Source organism: Bombina bombina, chromosome 1, assembly GCF_027579735.1.
Source record: "Bombina bombina isolate aBomBom1 chromosome 1, aBomBom1.pri, whole genome shotgun sequence".
In the NCBI taxonomy this organism is placed as follows: Eukaryota; Metazoa; Chordata; class Amphibia; order Anura; family Bombinatoridae; genus Bombina; species Bombina bombina.
Genome location: NC_069499.1, coordinates 1319935443 through 1319949764, shown reverse-complemented (window position 1 = coordinate 1319949764; position 14322 = coordinate 1319935443). Strand labels below are relative to the sequence as shown.

Here is a 14322-nt window from a genome sequence, read left to right as displayed (position 1 = left end):
TATCTTTATTATGTTAGGCTATAATGGAAGTCTCTGCTTCCAAACCACTTACCAACTAGAAAATCTGCAATTGCCAAGTTAAGGAAGAAAAAATTCCCTTGAGTACGCAGACCTCTATCCACAACAAATGCCAAGATCACCAAAGCGTTCCCCAATACAGTGGCCAGAACCATAAGAGCCATCAGCACTGCCAGGAGAATAGAGACACTGGGAGAGAACTGTCCATAGTACTGAAACTGCTCCTCGACACCTGCCAGGCACCGGTTTCCACGCTGGCTGTCATACAGCGAACCGTTCCCTATATCTGCTGCTGGCATCTCGTCTGGCTCACACTTCTTGCCTCCAGAACGAACCGAAGAGCAGGGAAATCGAAAAACTATTCCGAGCAAGAGTCATATTATTCAGGTTGATGAAATCTGCCCTCATAGAGCAGGAAGAATCCTGGGGGAAAAGGTTGCAAGGAATGAAATATATATTTATATCTGCTGCTGGTATGTGGAAACTTCAAACTCACAGCTCCCTTTCCTTCCCGTGGATTCAGTACTGAAAGCTTCTGGATAACAACCGAGTCATTTGAGAAAACGCGTGGACTGATTCAGAGTAAAGAGGCTGCGCCCCTCCTAGCAAGAAAGGGCACGGGAGAAACAGATGCCAGGTAGTAGCAAGTCCCTAACAATCAGATCTGGGTGTTCTTGCCAACACATTAACTACTTCTTTAATACTGTGATAAACTGTGAGCTTTGATTGACGTTGTGATATTCAGAAAACAAACGTATTAATCCCAAACACAGCATAGCCAAAGCCCTTTGGTATTGGGTTTAATGGTTGATTATTTTTGTAGCGTTAGAGTTTGTCTCATCTTTATTATATGTGATGTGCTTTATATACATTTTTTGTTGTTCTTGTAGGTTTAACTAACTCACTGTTGGGGATTTGGGTTATAGTACTGTATACAGTATTGCAAAAAATATAACTGGCAAATCTGGGTAAGAGATATTATAATAATGCAACGTATTATCATAAACTAGTCTATATCAGCTGACATTTAAATTCTATTTATGTTCTTCTAATGTATTTATATATAATATGTAAGTGAATACGTTACATTAGAGCTGCACTGCACTGGTAAAACTAGGTCCTCTGTGATATTACTGTTTGCTGTGTTTTTATAAAGCAGTACGTTCAAAGAGAATTGTCAGTCATAATATTCAGTTTGTAAGGAAGTTGGGCATCTATTCATACAGCATCCATGATTTTGTTTTTGCATGCTGGTGCATTCTCCAGGAATACGTTTTATAAAATGATATAAAATAAAAATAATATTAAGAAGTATATATTAGGTATATTACACAGTGGGTACTATTAGAACATGTAGAGTAAAGTTTAAGACATCCATAAATGTTTTTGAATGGCAGATCTAGGCAAATGTTTGTGCTTCTGTTAGATTATTCTCCCAAACTATATTCCTATTCTTTCCTTTCTACTTGTATATATTCTTTTTCTCAACCCTCTTCTTTTTTATTTTTTTTATTGTATCTTTAAATAGGTGTAGTTCCCATATTCACTGTACTCCAAAATGTTTGTTTAAAAAGATATATAATCCCTTTATTACTCATTCCATTATTTTGCACAGCCAACAGGGTTATACTAATAAACTTTTTACCTCTGTGATTACCTTGTATCTAAGCCTCTGCAGACAGCACCCTTATCTGAGGGCTATTTATTTATTATCTATTGACTAGCATTTTAGCCAATTAGTGCTATGTCATGCACAACTCCACTGGAGTGAGCACAATGCTATATGGCACACATGAATTAGCCGTCTCTAATAGAAATGCATGTGATAAGAGGCTATCTGTAGTGGCTTAGAAACAGGCAGAAATTTGGAGGTTTAAATGTTATAAAGTATATTAATATAACAATGTTGGTTGTGCAAAGCTGGGGAATGGGTAGTAAAGGTGTTACCTAACTTTTTAAACAATAACAATTTTGGTGTAGACTGTCCCTTTAACAATTGATGGATAAGACCAATCACCCATAGGTCTGATATGATGATTTCTTAAGCACAGGAATGTCTTTAATATACTATGATTAACTAAGATATGAGCATAATGTCTTTTTTTTAAAGTAACCCTATACAGAAAGATAAATTAAACAATGAATGCATCCCATTAATGCGATACATATCCACATCCCACACTGTAAACAAGGGAGTACAATCGTGCACGGAGTTCTGTAAACCAAAAATATTTAAAAAAAAAAATGAAATCATAATAACACAGTATGGTATTTACCTATACAATGAAATATATAGATAGTCAGCATTATTATGCAGGTTATCATCAGTACATTGGCACATATATCATTATACAAGGCAGTATGTTCTGTTTATTAGAGTATAGTTCTTATGTCCTGTTCATACTTATGTTGATAAGGTCTTTCATTTAAAATATCAGATTTATGAGCTGCGTGTTTCAGTATATGTGACCTTTGCTAATTATAGCTCTCAGTAATTGTCATGATTAAACAGTCCACTCTAGATTCCAACAGTTTATAACACTCACATATTTATTGCAGTGTAACCTAAGTATCATTATACATGGCAGTATATTCTGCGTATTAGTATATGTGGTACTTAAGTCCTGTTTGCATGCTCACTTGTAGTTAAAAGATGCTGAAGTCTCTTTGGTTAAGAAGTTGAAGGGGGGGGTATTTTTATATTGACCAAATGTACAGACAGCAGCATTTTGTATTACTGTACTTGTATAGAGGGACTGAAAGGTAACTTCACTTCAGCCACTGTTAGCATATAGTTAAAAACATATTAAGGGGATGAGTGTCATATTAATCTCCTTGAGAAAAATCTGGTGTGTGCATTTTATGGATTCAATGGAATATAGGGCTGGTCATTCATTTTTTCTGGGCTGTTTTTTATTTTTTATTTTATTTATATTCTCTTTATTTGAAAGTATTTTCCAATAATTGGGATAAAGTCTTTTCATCAGAGCTGAGACTTTGGCATGTCCATGAATATTGATAATGTAAGCATAAGAGTGAAGGACATAAACCTTTCATCATAAAGATAAGGAAGCAGAGTTAAAGTGCTTAACTATTAGTACTCACTCAAAATGTGTCAAGGAATAGGAGCCCCTGAAACCAACAATTTAGCAATGTATAATTAACATTAAACAAGGAAATCTACTTAAAGAGATAACACAATTAAAATAGAAAGAAACACAAGCAAGAAAGAAATTATAAGTATGTACTGTAGTACTCAGTAAGTCAGGTGAGATTAAAAGTTATTGCAACTTGGCGGATTTCCATTTTTTTTTTTTTTTGAGTGAATGAATTATTCTATCCATGGAGAAAGGATTCCCAGAGAAATTGTATATCGTGGAAGAAGTCTATTTGACATAGTTTGAAGTAATGAAACCTTTCCAACATTAAATTTTTATTTACTAGGTTTTTCCATTCTGAGAGTGAAGGGCTTTGTGGGGTTTTCCAATGTTTAGGTATGAGTTGGTTGGCTGCATTGAGTAGAATTTGGAATAGGTGTTTTCTTATTTTACAAGTCAAATTATTAGGTTGATTGAGCATAATCAACTCTGGCGTGAGATTAAGTTGAGAACCTAGAGTTATATTGATACTTAGTGATGTCGCGAACCTAAAAATTTGGGTTCATGAACAGCTCTCTTCCCTCCCCCACCCCACAATTGTCCCCGCCATCTTAAGAACTTGCAGAAAGTCTGCCAGTACTAAAATAAAAGGTTTTTTAAAACAAAATAATTTTTTTATAGCATATTTACATATGCTGTGGTGTAGCATCCCCCCTTAGCCCCCAACCTCCCTGATCCCCCCAAAAAACAGCTCTCTAACCCTCCCCATCTGCCTTATTGGCGGCCATCTTGGGTACTGGCAGCTGTCTGCTATTATTTCACAGTCAAAAAAGTTTTTTTTTTTTTAAATGTACACTACTGTTACACCAGATATGAGTGGTGGCACTGGGCAAGTTGGCACAGTATACACTGTGAGCCTGTCACACACGCTGGCAGGCAGGCAACTGCAATTAGATTACACAGGAAAAAAAAAAAAAAAAAAGCAGACTGATGTTCTAGCCCTAAAAAGGGCAGAGATCAGATGAGTCCTTCAGGACTGTAGTGGACACTGAATACACTAGCCTAGCTATCGATTTCCCTATTAAATCAGCAGCAGTTACACTGTCCCTCCTCTCACTAAGAATGCAGCTTCCAAATGAATCTAAAATGGATGCTGTCCAGGAGGTGGGAGGGTCTGGGAGGGAGGGTCTGCTGCTGATTGGCTGCAATGTGTCTTCTGACTGTGAGGTACAGGGTCAAAGTTTACTCAGTGATGACGAATAGGGGGAGGATCAAACATCGCATATGTTCGTTGTCCACGGCGAACGCGAACATGCTATGTTCGCCAGGAACTATTCCCCGGCGAACTATTCACGACATCACTATTGATACTAGTAAATATGTCTGACCAGAACTGTTTTACATGCGTACACTCCCACCAAATGTGGGACAGGTGACCTTCTTGTCGACAGCCTCTCCAACATAATCCTGAAGTGTTTTTATAAATGTATTTAAGTTTGGCTGGGGTTAAGTACCACCGTATCATGATTTTTATGTTGGTCTCTTTAGCTTGTGAAGAGTGGCCTGACTTAGACAGAGCCGCAAATCTGCGTGTCCAAGTCTGAGCTGGGGTGAAGGTTTTAAGCTCTCTGTCCCAGCTCTTGGTGTAGGAAGGAAGAGTTGGGAAACAACTTGCTAGGGTCAGTTTATATAGGTTAGAAATGACTCTAGTTGGATTCTCCCTGGAAACACATAACTGTTCAAATATCGTTAGGGGCCTTACGAGATCTTTCCTATGTCTGTGAGCATTTATGTAGTGTTTGATTTGATGGACTCTGAACCAAGAGGAGAGGAAAGGATGCCCCAAAGCATCAAGTTTGTCTTTAGATTTAATGTTACTCCCCTCTGTTAGGTAGTATATTGGAGCATTTCCTCAAGTACCTGAAAATTTCTATTGTCTGTGTGGAGACCCGGTGAGAATTCTGTGTTGGATAAAATTGTAGTGAGGGGGGAGTAGCTTGAGGAAATTTTTTTATATGATTTACGGATCAGTCTCCAATCTGACCCAATTTTCTGGGCTGTTTTTTATTCCCAGTCCGGCCCTTTTTATGTTTACTCCCCCCCATTATTCATTACATTGGTTGTTTTCATTTTTCATTATATGTCTCACATCTCATTTCCCTTTCTCTCCTTTGTTATTTAATGATGGCAGAAACAATGATTCCATTTAATAAAACCCATATTGATTGCTATGGTGTAAATACCAGATATATAGAGAGGATTTTATTTCTGTGCACGCCATGCAGTAACATAAACTGTAATGTGTGGCTTATATAATATATGTGTGCCATCAAATGAGTCATGAGTCTTTTGCATCTGGTGAATCTATAGAAGACTAAACAAAATTAACAATTTTATCATAAGTATCTGGCCTTGAGAGACTCTATAATCATTAAATATAATAAATGACACTAGGGCATAGAGTTTAATTTTTGCTAAGATTCCATGGAATTATATTAGCCATTATAACCCTTCATGTGCTATAAATGGATGGAATAAAAATAGGTGTGTTAGGGTTAGCGCTAAATTAAAGCTTAAAAAGGGAGATATTATAGGTAATAATATACTTGCATTAGTTTACTTTATATGCAGAAGGTTGTGTATATAAGGTAAACTAATGCAAGTATATATTACCTATATGCACGGTGAATATCGCTATTTTTTTTCTTTAAAGCATAATATATCAAACTTGTGTCAATTGTTTTTAATAATTTCGATAAACTTGTCAATTGTTTTTTATCATTCTGATACATTTGTATAAAATTGTATTTAACTATTCATATAGAATTGATGCCGGCATCTATCTTTATTTGTATTTTCAATTTTTATTAAAACTTTTTATATTAACCACATTGTTTATATGAACATTACTATATAAGATATTTACATAATAGATATGACTCTTAATAAAGAGATAATATCTCCCTTTTAAGCTTTAATTTAGCGCTAACCCTAACACACCTATTTTTATTACTTTCTCTTTGATTAGTCAGGAGGTCTAATCATAAACACTGGGTTAAGTATAAGGGTATATCGAGTGTAGCATCTTTAAATATAAACCCAGACTTTCACTATAAATGGATGGAATACAAGGCATTAATAGTATTAAAATATCCCTTACTTTTTCTTGTTCTTATATATGTAAAAGGCCTGTAGCTCATGAAATGCTTACAAGTAATGGATTTATTTATATTTTCTTCCTATAAATGAATACACTGATGTTTACGGTATTAATCTTTAACATTCCAGTACCATTTGCTGAAATTGCTGAAACATGATAATTCAGAGCCACTGAAAATAACCATCATATATATATATACTTAAAGGACTAGTCAACACAGTAGATTTGCATAATCAACAAATGCAAGATAATAAGACAATGCAATAGCTCTTAGTCTGAGCTTCAAATGAGTAGTAGATTTTTTTTGGACAATTTTAAAAGTTTTGTCTATTTCCACTCCCCCTGTACCATGTGACAGTCATCAGCCAATCACAAATGCATACACGTACAATGTGACATCCATCAGCCTGTCACAAACGCAAATATGTATATGCTGTGAATTCTTGCACATGCTCAGTAGGAGCTGGTGACTGAAAAAGTTTTAATATAAAAAGACTGTGCACTTTTTGTTAATAGAAGTAAATTGGGAAAGTTGTCTAAAATTACATGCTCTATCTGCTTAATGAAAGTTTAATTTTGACTTGAGTGTCCCCTTTAACTATTTAAGACATAACCACTCAGTAGCCAGGCTCAGTAGCCGTTTCTACTTCTAAGATTTGGGGGTGCAGAAAATTTCTATGGAGGTTTCAACTCTATTCTTTTGAGTAGAGGGTACCAAGATCGCATGGGCCAAAATTTAAGAGCTGCTATTAACTTCAGGTTCTCTTTATGAATACTGCAGATTAGTTTGGAAATCATAGATATTGGATGAAACACATATAAAGCATTATGACATTCGATTTCTGTTAAAATGGCATTCTTTTAGAGTGATGGAAAATGACTTAACAATTGTGGAATTGTGTCTTATGTTACCAAAATCTATCTCTGGTAGTCTCCATTATTCCATTAGCTGCAGAAGGACCACCTCTGCGGGCAACCCTTTTGTTGGAAATAGCTGATGTCTGCTAAGAGTCCATTAGGTGAGTTTAAATCCAACCAGATGTACCACTGTCTGGTATGTTAAATGTATTTGAGCCTGAAAAACACATTGTCAGTTTCTCAAACCATTTGCATTCCCCATGTTCCTCTTTGATATACACAATTTGAAACAATTGTATTGTTGTCTGAAAACACCTTTAGAAAGTTCTTTCTAAGGTATACTGAAGATTTCAAAGCCAAAGCTCTTATTTTTAATACACTATTAAAAAGATCAGAATCTATGTTGTCCCAAAGGCATTGGGCATATAACCCTCTGACATAAAGCTCTAAACCATAGGGCTTGAGTCTGTAATTAGAATTACGCAATTGGAGTTTGATAGGGAAGACATCCTGCTAGATACTGTGTGTTTAGCCACCAATGTAGATATTACTTCAGATCAGCTGGAAATGTTAATCTCTGTTTGAGAGAATCTGTCTCTGAACCATCCAAGTACAGCCGATAAGGGAATCTATCTATAAGCAGAATATTGGATGTAAATTTATTTTTATGCACATTGCTTTAGTATAATGTGATAGACTATTTATTTAATGACATTGCTATTTTTTATTAATATGTGTTCTACTGTAATTTATTATGGCTTGTTGAAACTTTGCATTTTGCTACTTTTTGTGCAGCAATTTATTGTGTTGTAATTGAGTTTTACTGCTGTTAGAGAAGGGTGTATTGCTTATTGCTTAGGCATACTGTAAGACGCTCTGTGTTTGCTATAATATGACAACTGAGAAATTGCAATATTCTGGAATTTAAGAGGATAACTAATGTTGATAATTTAGGGACTATATGCCTACATTTACCCAATTGTGCATTAAATGAGAAATCCTTTCTTCTGCTCATAAATCTTGCAGGGAAACTTGTGCTTTCTTTTACTGATAGTACATTTTTCATGACCTCTGTCTTTAGATGGAGTCTGATGGTTCCAAGCGATCCGGAATGAAACTGAGACCACTATCTGATATTATAAGATGAAAGTTTATTAGGTTTTTAGGATTGAGATAAACTAATTATATTTCAAACCAACGTTTCCATTTACAAAAGAAAGCTTTAACCTTTTTAAACTGCCTTCCACTGTTTTAACCAGAGAGAACTTATTACCAGATTACTATCCACAATATAATGCGTTTTCAGTTTCTACAGACAAGTGACTGCTTTCACGAAGAAAACATAGTTTAGAGTATTCTTCCTGATACATTTTTTGCAAGGGGAGACAATAATTAATAAGCAATATTCACCCTTAACTTTATACCATTCCATAGAGGTAAAATCCATTGGGTTTTCCTCCAGTGCTTGTAAAGTCTCTTCATTTGTCCTATAAATTCTGAAAGGTCTGACATATCAAAAGCTCTAAAATATTAATAGTCAGAATATTATATTTCATTTTACATGGTTATCAAAAGCCTCAGTACAAGAAGACATACAGTTAGCTTTGTGTGGTGTTTGACTTTCACATAGCACTTTACCACCTTATATTTGAAAAATGCAGACAGCACATTACTTTGCTTTAGCCCACACAGTATTAGAACAAGGGGGCATTACGTTTGCATAGTTCAAACAATAAAAAAGAAATCTGTACCCTCTACATAAAGAAATATTTCTATTTCTTCTTCTGATTCAGAAGATAATTTATTTTTAAATCCAAAACTAATAAGCCCCATGTAGACTTTGATTCTACACCTGAGTCTTCGGACTCCTTTTGAAATAATGATAATGATTCTAATTATTGGCAATCCATGGCCTAGATTTGGAGTTTGGCGTTAGCCGTGAAAACCAGCGTTAGAGGCTCCTAACGCTGGTTTTTAGGCTGACCGCCGGTATTTGGAGTCACTCAAAATAGGGTCTAACGCTCACTTTTCAGCCGCGACTTTTCCATACCACAGATCCCCTTACGTAAATTGCGTATCCTATCTTTTCAATGGGATCTTTCTAACTCTAATAAGCCCCATGTAGACTTTGATTCTACACCTGAGTCTTCGGACTCCTTTTGAAATAATGATAATGATTCTAATTATTGGCAATCCATGGCCTAGATTTGGAGTTTGGCGTTAGCCGTGAAAACCAGCGTTAGAGGCTCCTAACGGCTGGGTTTTAGGCTACCGCCGGTTTTTGGAGTCACTCAAAATAGGGTCTAACGCTCACTTTTCAGCCGCGACTTTTCCATACCACAGATCCCCTTACGTAAATTGCGTATCCTATCTTTTCAATGGGATCTTTCTAACTCCGGTATTTAGAGTCGTGTTTGAAGTGAGCATTAGACATCTAACGACAAAACTCCAGCCGCAGGAAAAAAGTCAGTAGTTAAGAGCTTTCTGGGCTAACGCCGGTTTATAAAGCTCTTAACTACTGTGCTCTAAAAGTACACTAACACCCATAAACTACCTATGTACCCCTAAACCGAGGTCCCCCCCACATTGCCGACACTTGAATAATTTTTTTTAACCCCCTAATCTGCCGACCGGCCAACCTATGTTATCCTTATGTACCCCTAATCTGCTGCCCCTAACACCCACAACCCCTGTATTATATTTATTAACCCCTAACCTGCCCCCCACAATGTTGCCCTCCACCTACCTACACTTATTAACCCTAATCTGCCGACCGCAAAGCGCCGCCACCTACGTTATCCTTATGTTACCCCTAATCTGCTGCCCCTAACACCGCCGGACCCCTATATTTATATTTATTAACCCCTAATCTGCCCCCCACAACGTCGCAGCCAGCTATCCTACAATAATTAACCCCTAATCTGCCGACCGCAAAGCGCCGCCACCTACATTATCCTTATGTACCCCTAATCTGCTGCCCCTAACACCGCCGACACCTATATTAAATTATTAACCCCTAATCTGCCCCCCACAATGTCGCTCCACCTGCCTACACTTATTAACCCCTAATCTGCCGACCGGACCTCACTGCCTATTCTAATAAATGTATTAACCCCTAAAGCTAAATCTAACCCTAACACTAACACCCCCCTAAATTAAATATAATTTTAATCTAACGAAATTTATTAACTCTTATTAAATAAAATTATTCCTATTTAAAGATAAATACTTACCTGTAAAATAAATCCTAATATAGCTACAATATAAATTATAATTATATTATAGCTATTTTAGGATTAATATTTATTTTTACAGGTAACTTTGTATTTAATTTAACCAGGTACAATAGCTATTAAATAGTTAAGAACTATTTTATAGCTAAAAATAGTTAAAATAATTACAAATTTTACCTGTAAAAGAAATCCTAACCTAAGTTACAATTAAACCTAACACTACACTATCAATAAATTAATTAAATAAACTACCTACAATTAACCTAACACTACACTATCAATAAATTAATTAAATACAATTCCTCTACCAAATAACAACAATTAAATAAACTAGCTAAAGTACAAAAAATAAAAAAGAACTAAGTTACAAAAAAATAAAAAAATATTTACAAACACTAGAAAAATATTACAACAATTTTAAACTAATTACACCTTCTCCTATGGCCCCCTAATAAAATAACAAAGCCCCCCAAAATAAAAAAAATGCCCCTACCCTATTCTAAATAACTAAAGTTCAAAGCTCTTTTACCTTACCAGCCCTGAACAGGGCCCCTTTGCGGGGCATGCCCCCAAGAAGTTTCAGCTCTTTATGCCTGTTTAAAAAAAACATACAATACCCAAGCCCCCCAACATTACAAGCCCACCACCCACATACCCCTACTTCTAACCCAAACCCCCCTTTAAAATAAACCTAACACTAAGCCCCTGAAGATCTTCCTACCTTGTCTTCACCTCACCGGGTTTCAAACGATCTGTCCAGAAGAGCTCCTTCGATGTCCCTGATCCCAAGCCCAAGCGGGGGGCTGAAGAGGTCCATGATCCGGCCTGAAGTCTTCATCCAAGCGGGAGCTGAAGAGGTCCATGATCCGGATGAAGTCTTCATCCAAGCGGGAGCTGAAGAGGTCCATGATCCAAATGAAGTCTTCTATCACGGCATCTTCAATCTTCTTTCTTCCGGATCCATCTTGCAGAACCTCCGACGCGGAACATTCCTCTTCTCCCGACGCCCTACTAGCCGCAATGACGGTTCCTTTAAGGGACGTCATCCAAGATGTTCCGATCAGCCAATTGAATGCCGAGCTCAATCTGATTGGCTGAATTGGATCAGCCAATCGGATTGAACTTGATTCTGATTGGCTGATTCCATCAGCCAATCAGAATATTCCTACCTTAAATTCCGATTGGCTGATAGAATCCTATTCAGCCAATCGGAATTCGAGGGACGCCATCTTGGATGACGTCCTTAAAGGAACCGTCCTTTCGGCTAGTAGGCGTCGGGAGAAGAGGATGTTCCCGCGTCGGAGGTCTGCTAAGATGGATCCGGAAGAAAGAAGATTGAAGATGCCGTTGATAGAAGACTTCCATCCCGGATCATGGACCTCTTCAGCTCCCGCTTGATGAAGACTTCATCCGGATCATGGACCTCTTCAGCTCCCGCTTGGATGAAGACTTCAGCCGGATCATGGACCCTCTTCAGCCCCCCGCTTGGGCTTGGATCAGGACATCGGAGGAGCTCTTCAGGACCGATCGTGTGAACCTGGCAGGGTGAAGATAAGGTAGGGTAAGATCTTCAGGGGCTTAGTGTTAGGTTTATTTAAGGGGGGTTTGGGTTAGATGAGGGGTATGTGGGTGGTGGGTTGTAATGTTGGGGGGGGTATTGTATGTTTTTTTTACAGGCAAAAGAGCTGAATTCTTTGGGGCATGCCCCACAAAGGGCCCTGTTCAGGGCTGTAAGGTAAAGAGCTTTGAACTTTAGTAATATAGAATAGGGTAGGGCATTTTTTTATTTTGGGGGGGCTTTGTTATTTTATAGGGGGCTTAGAGTAGGTGTAATTAGTTTAAAATTGTTTGTAATATTTTTATTATGTTTGTAAATATTTTTTATTTTTTGTAACTTAGTTCTTTTTTATTTTTTGTACTTTAGCTAGTTTATTTAAATTGTATTTATTTGTAGGAATTGTATTTAATTAATTTATTGATAGTGTAGTGTTATGTTTAATTGTAACTTAGGTTAGGATTTATTTACAGGTAATTTTGTAATTATTTTAACTATTTTAGCTAATTAAATAGTTCTTAACTATTTAATAGCTATTGTACCTGGTTAAAATAAATACAAAGTTACCTGTAAAATAAATATTAATCCTAAAATAGCTGTAATATAATTATAATTTATATTGTAGCTATATTAGGATTTATTTTACAGGTAAGTATTTAGCTTTAAATAGGAATAATTTATTTAATAAGAGTTAATTAATTTCGTTAGATGTAAATTATATTTAATTTAGGGGGGTGTTAGTGTTAGGGTTAGACTTAGCTTTAGGGGTTAATACATTTATTAGAATAGCGGTGAGCTCCATTCGGCAGATTAGGGGTTAATAATTGAAGTTAGGTGTCGGCGATGTTAGGGAGGGCAGATTAGGGGTTAATACTATTTATTATAGGGTTAGTGAGGCGGATTAGGGGTTAATAACTTTATTATAGTAGCGCTCAGGTCCGGTCGGCAGATTAGGGGTTAATAAGTGTAGGCAGGTGGAGGCGACGTTGTAGGGGGCAGATTAGGGATTAATAAATATAATATATTTGTCGGCGGTGTTAGGGGCAGCAGATTAGGGGTACATAGGGATAATGTAAGTAGCGGCGGTTTACGGAGCGGCAGATTAGGGGTTAATAATAATATGCAGGGGTCAGCAATAGCGGGGGCGGCAGATTAGGGGTTAATAAGTGTAAGGTTAGGGGTGTTTAGACTCGGGGTACATGTTAGGGTGTTAGGTGCATACTTAGGAGGTGTTTCCGCATAGCAAACAATGGGGCTGCGTTAAGAGCTGAACGCAGCTTTTTTTGCAGGTGTTAGGTTTTTTTTCAGCTCAAACTGCCCCATTGTATCCTATGGGGGAATCGTGCACGAGCACGTTTTTGAGGCTGGCCGCTTGCGTAAGCAACTCTGGTATCGAGAGTTGAAGCTGCGTTAAAAATGCTCTACGCTCCTTTTTTGGAGCCTAACGCAGCCTTTATGTGGACTCTCAATACCAGAGTTGTTTTTATGGTGCGGCCAGAAAAAAGCCGGCGTTAGTTTTTCGGGTCGTTACCGACAAAACTCCAAATCTAGCCGTATATTTACTCCAGAATTTTCACAAAATTCTGACTGATTCCTCTCCCAGAAATATTTTTTTTTTCAGTTTAAACATGGGCCTCTGTTACTCTCACAAAATATCTCTATCTTCAGAAGCGAAGGAGGAACTAGTTTTAAATAGGAATAATTTAGTTAATTGTAGTAATTTTATTTAGATTTATTTAAATTATATTTAAGTTAGGTTGTGTTAAAGTTAGACTTAGATTTAGGGGTTAATAACTATATTATAGTGGCAGCGACGTTGGGGGCAGCAGATTAGGGGTTAATAAATGTAGGTAGGTTGCAGCGACATAGGGGCGGCAGATTAGGGGTGAATATGTTTAAAATGTAGGTGTCGGCGATGTTGTGAGCAACAGATTAGGGGTTCATAACTAAAATGTAGGTGGCGGCGGTGTCCGGAGCGGCAGATTAGGGGTTAATAATATAATGCAGGTGTCGGCGATGTCGGGGGCGGCAGATAAGGGGTTAATAAGTGTAAGATTCGCCAGGAACTATTCCCCGGCGAACTATTCACGACATCACTATTGATACTAGTAAATATGTCTGACCAGAACTGTTTTACATGCATACACTCCCACCAAATGTGGGACAGGTGACCTTCTTGTCGACAGCCTCTCCAACAAAATCCTGAAGTGTTTTTATAAATGTATTTAATTTTGGCTGGGGTTAAGTACCACCGTATCATGATTTTTATGTTGGTCTCTTTAGCTTGTGAAGAGTGGCCTGACTTAGACAGAGCCGCAAATCTGCGTGTCCAAGTCTGAGCTGGGGTGAAGGTTTTAAGCTCTCTGTCCCAGCTCTTGGTGTAGGAAGGAAGAGTTGGGA

General features: G+C 37.3%; 1 protein-coding gene across 1 annotated transcript in view; it reads right to left on the bottom strand.

Annotated features, from left to right (window-relative positions):
* Positions 1-14322, bottom strand: part of LOC128664541 (histamine H3 receptor-like) — a 221910-nt gene that overhangs the window by 115064 nt on the left and 92524 nt on the right. The window contains exon 3 of the mRNA XM_053719362.1: positions 53-376. Coding sequence (XP_053575337.1) covers positions 53-376 — 324 coding nt within the window. The remainder of the gene's footprint in view (positions 1-52; positions 377-14322) is intronic.